At 44.9% G+C, this 12,421-nt stretch overlaps 1 protein-coding gene across 1 annotated transcript in view; it reads right to left on the bottom strand.

Moving 5' to 3' along the window:
- jarid2b (jumonji and AT-rich interaction domain containing 2b) overlaps positions 1-12,421 on the bottom strand; it is a 156,113-nt gene that overhangs the window by 42,406 nt on the left and 101,286 nt on the right. The window contains exon 4 of the mRNA XM_080786756.1: positions 8,420-8,712. Coding sequence (XP_080642882.1) covers positions 8,420-8,712 — 293 coding nt within the window. The remainder of the gene's footprint in view (positions 1-8,419; positions 8,713-12,421) is intronic.

Raw genomic sequence — 12,421 nt, forward strand, 5'->3', positions numbered from 1 at the left:
GAGCGAGAGAGATCTAGAGGGGGGGGGGGGGGGGGGGCACAGACAGACAGACAGACAGACAGACAGACAGACAGACAGACAGACAGACAGACAGACAGACAGACAGACAGACAGGTACTGGCCATTAGCATCCTGCCTGCATGAGTGCTGATGATACTTTTTGGGGAGAAGATTTACGACGGCGTCAATCGATGGGGGGCGCCCTGCGGGACCCTCCCATCCCTGGCACAGAGACACCAAGTCTGTCAGCGCACGCACACGCACACACGCACCCACACACATGCACACAGTAGGCCTACACGCACACACACACAGAAAATGCAACCCAGGCCATCTCCACAAGAACTGCGAGACCGGGCTTCGGCCCAATCCTTCCCCCAATTCCAGCAGCTCTTCATCCGCTTCTCTCCCGAACCGCAGACAAATCATAATTAGGTCTGAAAGAGTCTATTAGGATTGTCATTTTTAACGGGGCTCTGGGGGAACGCGTAATTACAAACCCTCCATTCTCCACCTAGGCCTCCTTTGTCCCCTTAACTGGAACTGAAACAATGAGGACAATTTAAACAGTCAATCAAGTGGCTTTTGCTGCCGTGGGGACATTGAGAGAGAGAGAGACACACACACACACACACACACACACACACACACACACAAGCAGGGAATATGCTTCTTTATTCTGGGGGGCAGGGGGGTGTCTAGTTGGACAAATGCAAAGCTCCGTGACATGGGAGTGTGTCATCTGTAATTCACTACGACAAGAACTTCTTATGGGTGATCTCAGTCGAGCTCTATTCATCACAGCATTGTACTACCAACCGCACCATACAGTAACAGTAACAGTGTTGTTTTAGTCAGAGTCTCTTGAATGTTTTTCTTTTAGTTTCAGTCACAATTTAGTCATCCGGAATGTTTTGTTGTTAGTCTAGTTTTAGTCGACTAAATCTACAGTTGATTCAGTCGACTAAAATGTATTTTGGCAGGCCTTGATGCCGTCGAAAGGCCTAATTCTATACTTGCTGAAAATAGCAGATCAACAAGCTCACAACGCGTTGTGAGCTTGTAGATCTGCTATTTTCAGCATGCAACCAAGTGTAAAATTACTCTTACTGGATCTCTTGTCCACTAGTCCCTCAGTCCCTTCCTAACATTTTTGTCTAGTTTTGGTCGACGAAATCAACACTGGTAACAAACCACACCATACATACAGTAACAAACCACACCGTACAGTAACCAACCAGAGCACCGTACTGTACTACCAACCACACAGTGTACAGTAACTAAACCAGAGCCAAATGTTGCAGTCACTGCTTGTACAGCCTTTAATCAAACAGCAATCATAAAACCTGCTTTAACTCAAGGACTGTCTCCGGAGGCCATTTCTTCATCTAAACCATCTTGTTTGGATTATCATCTGCGAACCGATACACACACTGGACAGTGTACGGTAATTAACTCAAGGTCTCGCATGACTCCAAAATACACATATTTCCAGAGAGCGACACCATCGAGACACCAAGACCAGCTACCAAGAGCTGAATCAATCACACACACACAGCCTGAATGACCCCTTACAGCGGAAACACCGGAAAGGAAAACCTTTCATCGGTCACCAAAATTAACTGTTGTTGTTTTGCTAGTGTAAATACAGTACTAGTACCGGTGTGTTTGATCTGTGTTTGTTCTTTGTTATGGGATGGTTTTCACTGGGTCAGAGGTCGGAGGTTATGGAAGCAGAGCAGAGATCCTTGCCTCACTGAACCCAGCGGAGAGGCACGAGCTGGCATGTGCACTCGCATACGTGCACGCACACACACACACACACACACACACACACACACACACACACACAGACACACACACACACAGGCACCGAGCTGGGGCTGGCAAGCAGGCCAGCTTGCCAACGTGTCTTTGTGCGCACGCACGCACGCACAATGTTATGTCTGGACTAAAATGTCAAAACTGCCTTTGGGGCTTATATAACACAATACTGAAAATGGAGTTACACTCATTGACTACTTTGAGAGAACTTAGCTGTCTGCATCCGACTGTGCGTGTGCGACTGTGTGTGTGTGTGTGTGTGTGTGTGTGTGTGTGTGTGTGCGTGTGCGTCTGGGTATGTATTCCTGCCTACATTAGTGCAGAGCTTAGTTATAATGAGCTACTTTAAGACACAAACCGTCTGCTTCCTCAAAACAACCTAATTTAATTTAATTCTCACTCCAGGATGGAATAGAGCCAATTTAGTTGGCAAAGGTATACCTGAAATTCATTGCATAATATTGTATAAACACAGTTGATGGCATTTTGATCAAATCTGGCTGTTATGCAAATACCACAATAACAACAACAATCCAAAATCAGCTTGTGACATGACATATTCAGCTAAGACATAACTTTCATTTCACTCACAGTATTACATCTTTTCAATTATGTCAAATATATTTAACATTTAGTAAATTAAGCTCTTTCAAACAAGAAACCACTTATTTGGATTAATGCTCCAATAATTATGCCCACTTTTCTCAGTGCTGCCCTCTGTCCGTCAGGGACGGTAGTGCATGGCAGTCCAGGCAGGGCTAAGAGGCAGACTGTCTGGCTGCCGCCCAAATGGCTTTCTCCATGGATATAAACAGCCACACTACAGGCCTGGGACACACATAAACACCATTCTGACAAGCATAGGTCTGGACCCAGTGCTGGGTGTGTGTGTGTGTGTGTGTGTGTGTGTGTGTGTGTGTGTGTGTGTGTGTGTGTGTGTGTGTGAGAGAGAAAGAGAGACGCAGCAGTGAAATAAATAAAACATAGGCTGTGGACAGCGTGGGTGGGATGCGTTTGCATACATCCACCATATTATATAGCGGTCCGCAGTCTTGTTTTTCCACTTGTGTTATCGTGTTACCCCCACATTGCATCAGAACAGAACTACACCCACACACCCACGCATACACACGCACACACACACCCACATCCCTGGAGGAATTAAAAATAACTCCTTGGGTTGGGTGGAGTTAACGTCGCCACCACCACCACCAGGAGCCTCGGTTATCTCGCGCAAAGAAAGAAGTCCCAGAAGAGTGTATGACTGATTATACAAACCCCCAGTAGGACACAGAGAGGAAGAAGAAGAAGAAGATGGGGCACTTCTCTGGGTGCCTGCATGCATAACGCAGCACTGTGGCTCCAGCACAATACCTGTACTGTTACGCCACAGCACTGGGTCTTCATGTCTTCAACAGGGGGGTCCAGGGGGTCCATGCTTCATCTCTCTCTCTCAGCTAAGCGGACCTTGGCCCATAAAACAAGTCTACTGTATATCTGTGGCTGGTATACGGTTTGTGTTTGCGCTGCCTTTATCTCCTTAACTCCTCTGTGTTTCAAAGGCCTTTTAAAGAGCCGTCAGAATGAGCGATGGATGGAAGGGCTTGGGTTGGATGCGTAATGTTTGCCAGATAAGATAAGCAAACACTAAAGCGGGCGTGAGGTTTTTTTTGTTCCCAACTCTGAACGTTTGACCTCAGATTTTGGGCGTCCTTGACATGAAAATGTTTGAGAACGACTGACATAGAAACATGGGGTTTTTCAGAAAAGGATTTAGGATTTAGAAGGCATTTGTAGAATCGAGCTCAGGCCTAAATGGGTTAAGGAGATAATGAACTTGGAGGTTTTGATCATGCAAGTGGAGATCCTGCCGGTTGTGTTTTGGTAACAGCGTGTGGTGGAGGGACCACCGGAGAGACCAGCGTCACAGACTTAAAGGGGATTGACTGAGCCTTTCAGGACCATATCAAAGGCCAGGTCTCTTTGAAAAGATCAAACAGCCTGAAACGGATGTCCTTGTATCGCATGGGCTGGTGTCTAGCCTGGACACTGTTGCTTGTGGACGGACAGACGGACGGACACACACACACACACACACACACACACACACACACACACACACACAAGATAAGCTGGACACTGGACAGGCAAATCAACATCAGTGTGTCATTGTTCTGAGAAAATGTGGGTGCGTGCACGCAGACACGCGCACACAGAAACACACCTTCTAGGCTCCTGCTGACATTCTCTCTCCTCCCTGCATATAATAATGGGTCAAAAGAGAGACCAAGGGAAAAACACAGCACAGAGCGTGCGCGCGCCCGCCCGCACACGCACACGCACACACACACACACACACACACACACACACACACACACACACACACACACACACACACACACACACACACACACACACACACACACACACACACACAGTCTATAAATACAACGGTCAAGCAGGGAGAGAGACAGAGGGCAAAGACCCAGTGGAAAAGTGGTCAACAGTTAGCTTAGCAGCCCAGCTCTAAAAAAGATCACACCTGTGTGAACTGAGTGGTGCAACAACCCTCTGCCCCTCTCTCTCTCTCTCTCTCTCTCTCTCTCTCTCATTAGCAGGCAACAGTGCAGCACTATCTCTCTCTCTCTGTTTCTGGCACAACAGCGCCACTTTTTCCCCTACTGTACTCATAGTGTAAACATAGTCACGGACATTGCTGCTGTCATTAACAGTACAATTCAATACAGGGTTCCTTCAGCACTGACAACCTTTCCCTAAATCATCATCAGAAATCTTCCAGACGCACGTAACAAAACGTTAATCCTTTCATTAGCGTAGCAGACCCCCTGTGATAAGTTGCCATACATGTGCTTGGCATGCCAACTTAAGTACTAATAATAGAACAAATGAGGTACCTAGAGAAAAAGAAAAAATGGCACAATCTTATCTGAAGTTAGCCAACAACTGGGGATAATCACGTCTAACCATATTCAAAGCATATGGGACATTGTATAATTAGACCGTGTGAGCTACCCACAAAAACCCTCATGTCAGTTTTAGGTACCTCTAATTATAATGCTCCTGAATGAACGCTTCTGATGAGATTAAAATGACATTCCATAATGGGAACTACACCGCGGTATTCTCCGTAGAATAGTGATGTATAGCTACCACTCCCCTACAGATCCCGTGAAGTCTTTAGCCTACTTTATGGGGTGCACGGGAGGTTAATAACGATAATGGCAAATTAATGTGTAACGGGGCATTTTGTCTTTCAGGAGAGGGCAAAATGTGCACACTTGCACATAGAGTGCAAGTGGATGCGCGCGCATCTTCAAAATGGCCACGGCCACTGTCCCACTTACACTGTGATGCTAACGAGTGGCAGCTGCCATGGATAAAAGAATATAAACCCTGGGGGAAAAAAACGTAGGCTACGGTTCTGGTGGGCTGCTCGACTAATTTAACCCTACGGTTACTATACGGTTCTGGCAGGCTCCGTGTTAAATAGTCAAGGTTCAACCTCTGGGGAGCACGAATGCACTCATTTTGAGCGATGTTCTTTGCAAGTGGAGGCATCGGCCTAATGGTTGGTGCTGGAGATAAGGACATGATGGGGTCACCAAAAGGGTTATTCATGAAGAAGAAGGGCAGCCTAACCAGCCAACGCTCCGACACCACATAATCAGAACGTTCACTATGTTCTCTTGGTACAAAAACTACAAGTCCCAGCTCAGGGTCAGCTGCCAGGTTCCTGTCATTCTGCCCCATTCCTGTCTCTGTAAAAAGCAGTAAAACGCCAAGACAAAGAATCTTAAAATAAACAGAGTTACGAGGTCTTAACACACACACTGCAGTGATGAACGGGGCTGGTAGAACTCTGTGTACCTACAGATCTGTTCTCAGTGTCCTGGCTGTGGCTTTTATTGTCGTTGGCCAGCCAGAAGATCTTTAGATCATAACTAATAAGTCTCCTTCCTTGCTAGACCCCAAACACAGAGACTGGATTAATCTGCTTACTGCACGTGTGCGCGCATACACGTACATACACACACACACACACACACACACACACACACACACACACACACACACACACCACTACAACTCTGCTTCTACGGGCCTCTATGGAAAAAACTCCTGCAGGCAGCCTCTGTAGACATTTTTTAAAGCGCAGCTCAAGACCTACTTCTATACACTCTTGCTTTTAATTGATCTTTTAAATTCCTTGTTATTCATGTCCTCACTGTATTGCATTACTGCTATTATTTTAAATTAAATGTAACACCGCGTGAAAAGAGGAGTTGACGGGCAATTATGGGCACTAGATTTGCCCGTAAACCTCAAGTTTAGCGGGCATATATACAGTAATATACAGGTGTGATGGTACAATTCGGGAGTTTACCGGAGTTTGTTGGAACGTTTAACGGGAGTTTCCTGTAAATATACACATCCATATTCCATGTTTTTTGCGCAGTGATTTTATGCCTTCCTTTTCTTTTCTTTTCTTTTCTCCATTGCTCTGAAAAAAATAACTTTGAGCTCCATTTCATGTCATGGTGGTCATAGAAGGTGCTATACAATTTAAGTTGTATTATTACTACCACCTTCCTTGACCTTATATTGGTATACCTACAGGGCAGTAAAACTCATGCTAAAGCTGGTTGTTGATTTTTCATGGGCTTTTTCATGGGCCTATTTATTTCAACCACACCTGTTTTAAACTCTCTTAACTACTTTGGTGTTGGCTCTGGTCTGACTGGTTGGAGACTTGATTGAGTGCATGACAGGTGAGCTGTCTTCACCTACTGTACACGTTCACCCCCCAGGGGTGTGTTCTGTTCTCTCACCACTCCTCTACATCTCTGAATGCAGATGGCTGTCAGAGACAGTCTGAGAACCAATATATCCTGAAGTCTGTGGATGACTAAGTTTTAGTCAGTCCACCTGAATGATAATGAAACAAGTCATGGGCCTGTGATTGACAATTCTTTTAAATGGTGGGAAAAAAAACAATTCCTTCAACTCAGTGTATCAAAGACAGGACATGTCAGGTTGTGAAGAGAGCAAATCATATCCTGTGTGACTGCACTGCACCCACTCTCTCGACATCAGGAGATCCAATCTTTACCCTCTGGCAGCTGCCTCAGATTCACCTCAGTCAAGACAAGCAGACACAAAACAAACACTCATGGCTTATGCTTCATGTTTGCGTGCCGTCGTCGCACACTAGAAAACAGCCACTCTACAAGCTCACTAGAAAACAGCCACTCTACAAGCTCACTAGAAAACAGCCACTCTACAAGCTCACTAGAAAACAGCCACTCTACAAGCTCACTAGAAAACAGCCACTCTACAAGCTCACTAGAAAACAGCCACTCTACAAGCTCACTAGAAAACAGCCACTCTACAAGCTCACTAGAAAACAGCCACTCTACAAGCTCACTAGAAAACAGCCACTCTACAAGCTCACTAGAAAACAGCCACTCTACAAGCTCACGTGACGTCGCTGGTTGGTTGTGAGCTTGGCATCATTCATCCCCACCAGTGTTGATTTCGTCGACTAATACTGTGACTAAATATGTTCGTCGACTACCTTTTTTCACCGACGAAAACTAAATGGAAACTAAATGAAAACTAAGCCACGATGACTAAAACAAAGACTAAATATACTGACAATTTCGGCAACAACAAATGTTAGGAAGGAACTAGTGGACAAGAGATCCAGTACAAGTCATTTTACACTTGGTCGCATGCTGAAAATAGCAGATTGCGCTGCGACGCGTTGTGAGCTTGTAGATCGGTTATTTTCAGCAAGTGTAAAATGAGCCATTACGACGGCATCAAGGCCAGCCAAAATACATTTTAGTCGACTAAATCAACTGTAATTGACTAAAATCGTATGATATTTAGTCGACTAAAACTAGACTAACGCTAAAACATTCCGGGCGACTAAAATGTGACCTAAAACTAAATGAAAACTATTCAAAAGACTATGGCTAAATTTTGCTGCCAAAAACCAACACTGATGCCCACATCCATACCCATCCTCCTCAACGCAGGGAAAAGGAGGTATAGCTTCCCCATCACAAGGATCATCATGAACATCCTGATTTCTGTTGTGATGTTTGTTATCATCGTGTGGTTCTTATATTCTAGCTGTTCAGACCAGTATGCTCATTCATCGAGGCATCCTTGCCGAGTCTTTGCAACTCTTACAAATGTGATTATGTTTGCTTGTTTGTTTTTAATATGTTGCAGTTTGTGCTGCAATACTAATTGGCCTTGGGGACAGAAATACATTTGGAATTGAAGGTTAAGTGTGTGCGTGTCTGGTGAATTTACAGTTGTAAATTGAAGGGGGAGACTTAAATAATGGTTGGCATACTAGATAATTTCAGCCTTTAAGGCAGATAACATGTCTCTACCTGTGCGCACATTTTGTAGAAACTTACATTCAAGGCCCCAAACAACAAACACCTACTGTACCAACATGATGATCCCCCCCCATGGTTTCTATTGTTTTTAAATGTCCTTAGATTAAATCCAGAGGGTTCAGTGTGTGTGTGTGACGTATGCGTGTGTGTGTGTTACCTCTGAGGCAGAGGAAGGTGAGGAAGTCTTCAGTCTTGGGCTTGCGTCTAGACAGGTCCTGGATGGGCGGGGGGGACAGAGAGGAGGAGGCGACGGCCGCGGCTGCGGCGAGGGGGGAGGAGGTCAAGGAGCAGGCGGTGGTCTGCAGGGAGGAGAGCGACTGACAGGCGCGCACGGCGGGCAGGCTGCCGCCTCCGCCCACGCCGTCCGCCTCGTTGACCACCTTGACCGGCGTGGTGCTGGGCGAGTTGGGCTGGGACTGGGCAAACTTCCGCTGCGCCTGGAGCCGCGGTCTGGAAGAGGAGGAGAGAGAATGTGATGCACTTGTTAATGTTATGTTCCGTGGGTGAATCTGACAGTGTCCCTTTCATAAGCACAGTTTATATAGATTATCCTATTTTCACCTAAATCATTTGGTGTAGAGAGAGGGGGGACTAGTTTAGAACAATGGTTTTCAACCATTTTCATATCATTTTTTTTTGTCTCTGTATTCTGTAAAGTGACTTTAGGTATTTAGAAATACTCTACTTAATATAATTATTAGAACAGTTGACTTCACAATCCAATTCCTTCTTTGTGTGCCTTTTATTTCTACATTTATTCTTACATTTTCACTCTCACTGCACCACTTTATTTTTCACACATTTTCTAAAGACCTGTGACTCTCAAGACCTGTTTGTTTCTCTTTGTCCCTCACAGAGAAAAAGCGATTTTAAAAGAACAGCATGTCTGAGAAAGAATGATGGACAATTACTCCACACACATACATGTACACCCACACACACATCCTTGGAAACTCTGAACTGTCGGAGGCAGTAAGAGGCTTCAATCGATTAGTGCTGTGTGTGTGTGTGTGTGTGTGTGTGTGTGTGTGTGTGTGTGTGTGTGTGTGTGTGTGTGTGTGCGTGTGTGTGTGCGTGCGTGCATGTGTGCGTGTGTGCGTGCGTGCATGTGTGCATGTGTGCGTATACGTTCTCAGCTCTGCTATATAAACTGGGAGGGATAGCAATCGCAGCAATATGATATCCTGACATTATTTGCCAATTTGCCACGGAGCAGATTGAAGTGAGGGCAGATAGAATCGTGCCCGGAGAACACCCACAATGCATTTGGCGTGGCGGATGAAAGGTGGGGAGCTCTCGGATTACACTTAAATCAGGAGAAGACCTCCGTGTCAAAACGTGTCAATTCCCTGCAGTGACACGGCTGTACGCTCAATAGGAGACAACATGCAGAGGTAATTGTGTATATGTTGCACGGACAGAGATGATGAGTGTAATTAATGGACACAGAGAGAAAACAAACTGTGAGAGATGGACATCGTGGAGAGAGTTAAGGCTAAAATGTAGAATTACGCCATATTTACATTTCGTTCAAAAAAATAATAATCCGGTGCATAACACCAGCACACAATTACAGTAAGTAGAAGTCAGACTTTAGGATTAGAGTTAGAAAAGAAGGTAAAATGGCCTTTTATAACATTGCCGTCTTAAAACGGCTGTTCTCCCAAATATAGTAATGCCAGTGTGTGCGTGTGGGAGCGACGTGCTGCTGTGTTGCTGAAACACGAACACATGCATGAATCCTGATTTACATTGTACTCTTCAGAAGAAAGACACTACAGAAATAAATAGTGTACGGCATTACGATGAACAACAGCAGCAGCAGGCTGTTGTGGATCATCAGGGAACAAAACTCCTTCACTGACTAAATGCCAACGACTAATTATCAACACAGAGAACAACACTGGAATGGGGCTTTTCTTGCCAATTAGCTAAGCACTTGGGATCTCCCTGACACGCACGCACACACACACACGCAAACACACACACTTTAATACTAAGAAACATGCATATTTGTCGCCCAAACTGTTCCTGTTCACCCTGGACACGCTCTGCTGCAACTTAAATACAAGCCTGTAGTGAATGACAGACTACCGCCTGCTGTGAACGACTCCGAAAGGAGAAGCAGCTGAGCTCTAAATGAAAATCTGTTTCCAAAGTGAAACTCTGCATGCTTTAGTTCCAACACAGTGCTGGTTTCAGATGAACAGGTTCCCACTTCCCACTGAACCGCTTCAAGAGACGGGAGCCAGACGGGAGGACAGGTTGAGAGAAAATTACCACGCACGCACACGCACACACACACCTCTGAACAAGACGTTGGGCTAGCCTATATGAGCCAGTTAAGTCAAGTGGGAAACCCATGATGCACTTTTAAACATCCTGTCTAGACTGCCATCCTGATCTGCTGGTTTTTATTGGGCTGCCCCCCCCCCCGAGCTATCTGTTACCTATTAACCAACACAGGAACCCTATACACAATGACAGCCAGACACCAAGATATACACAACAGGTCATCAGCAGATGTGTTGGATGAATTAGCCAACTTGCTAGCAGTGGCACCAGCCTCTCTTGTACGTGACTGTCATTAGACCGACAACCTATACCTCACACCGTCCCTAACCTAACCTAACCCTAACTGCAAGCACGGGAGGAGCACATGTCCGACCGCATGTCCGACCGTTGTTTCAGCATGTCGGTCCGTAGGTGTGTCTACTCTGACCCAGATATGGGTTGGATGAATGAGTCAACTTGCTAGCAATGGCACTCCCTTTTGTTTTGTGTTGTACTACCGTCATCTAACAGCAGAGAAAATCTTTACGGAAGTCAATTAAAAATACAAGACGCAACCAATCTAAAAAAGATCTGGTTTCTTGAGGGAGTGAAATCCACTAAAGCTGAGCACAGAATGTGCTCATAGCGAGTGGCGCGCTACGAGCTTGTAGGTCTGCTATTTTTGAAAAATCGAAGAACGACTGACATTGAAACATAGCTTTTTCAGAAAACTGTCAGGATGTAGAAGACATTTTTAGAATCTGATCTCAGGTCAAAATGGGTTAAGTAATCATGTCCCTCTTATCCTCCCCATTCCTTCTCCAGTCCAGTGACAATAAGGATCATTGTCAACATTGGACTACTTTAATATCTTTATTGGGAACAGATGAAGCAACAACAACCCATGTCTGCTTGGTCTGTGTTGCTGCTTAGTCTGAGGGATGAGCCCAACTTCTTAACAGACTCTCCAAACGGCCACCTGGCTGACTACTACACCAAGATAACTTCAGACTCGCTTAGTAAAACATTGTGTGGCTAAAGTGAATGCATGCATGATTGCACAAATGAATGAATGACTGCAAAACAAATTAATTCATGAATTAATGAATCAATCAATCGTGACCGAGGATGAGAGTGAGAGAAAAGAAGAATATTATGTTTACATAATTAATAATTCAATCTGTCTTTCATCCATTGTTTCCAACCTGCTGTCTAACATCACACACGACATTTAGACAGGTTACTGTAGGCAGACAGACAGACACAGACAGACAGAGGAATACAGATGTGGGCGGAGGGAAAGGGATGGGACACAACTGGAAGGAAGATGAGAGAAACAAGACTTGAGTTGCTTTTCCACTGCATGGTAATGTGGGGCAGGTCTAAATACAATTCTTCAAATATTAAAGTGGGATGCAGGCTCTCTGCCTGGCATGAAAAGCTAGAGTACGTATGTCCCAAAAACACCACTGTGTGCAAAGAAAACACAGAGTTGTGTGCGTGTGTGTGTATATACATAGATGAATTGACTTCATAGATCTCTAGAAGACCAAAAAAAAAAAGAAAAGGAAAAAAAAGCATTCTCTTTTAAATTTCCTTTCAATCAAATGATGACATCAGCAGGACACGTACAGTAGCAGTGTAGAGAAGCTGTCTGTGTGTACAGCAGACACAAATGGGCCCCGATTTATCACACTGTAAATCGTGGCCATTCGTGCAGGAAAGACTCAGGTGCAGGCGATGCAATTTTTTTTGCTGCAAATTAGACAGGAGTGATTGCTGAAAAACATTATCTTCCATGCAAGTTTGATTTATTTGATAAGCTGTTGGCACAGCAAGACCGCATCTGTCAATGTTTTACACCCATTAAATATTGATGCATCAA

The sequence above is a fragment of the Protomyctophum bolini genome (genome assembly GCF_963924005.1).
Source record: "Protomyctophum bolini genome assembly, chromosome: 17".
Lineage (NCBI taxonomy): Eukaryota > Metazoa > Chordata > Actinopteri > Myctophiformes > Myctophidae > Protomyctophum > Protomyctophum bolini.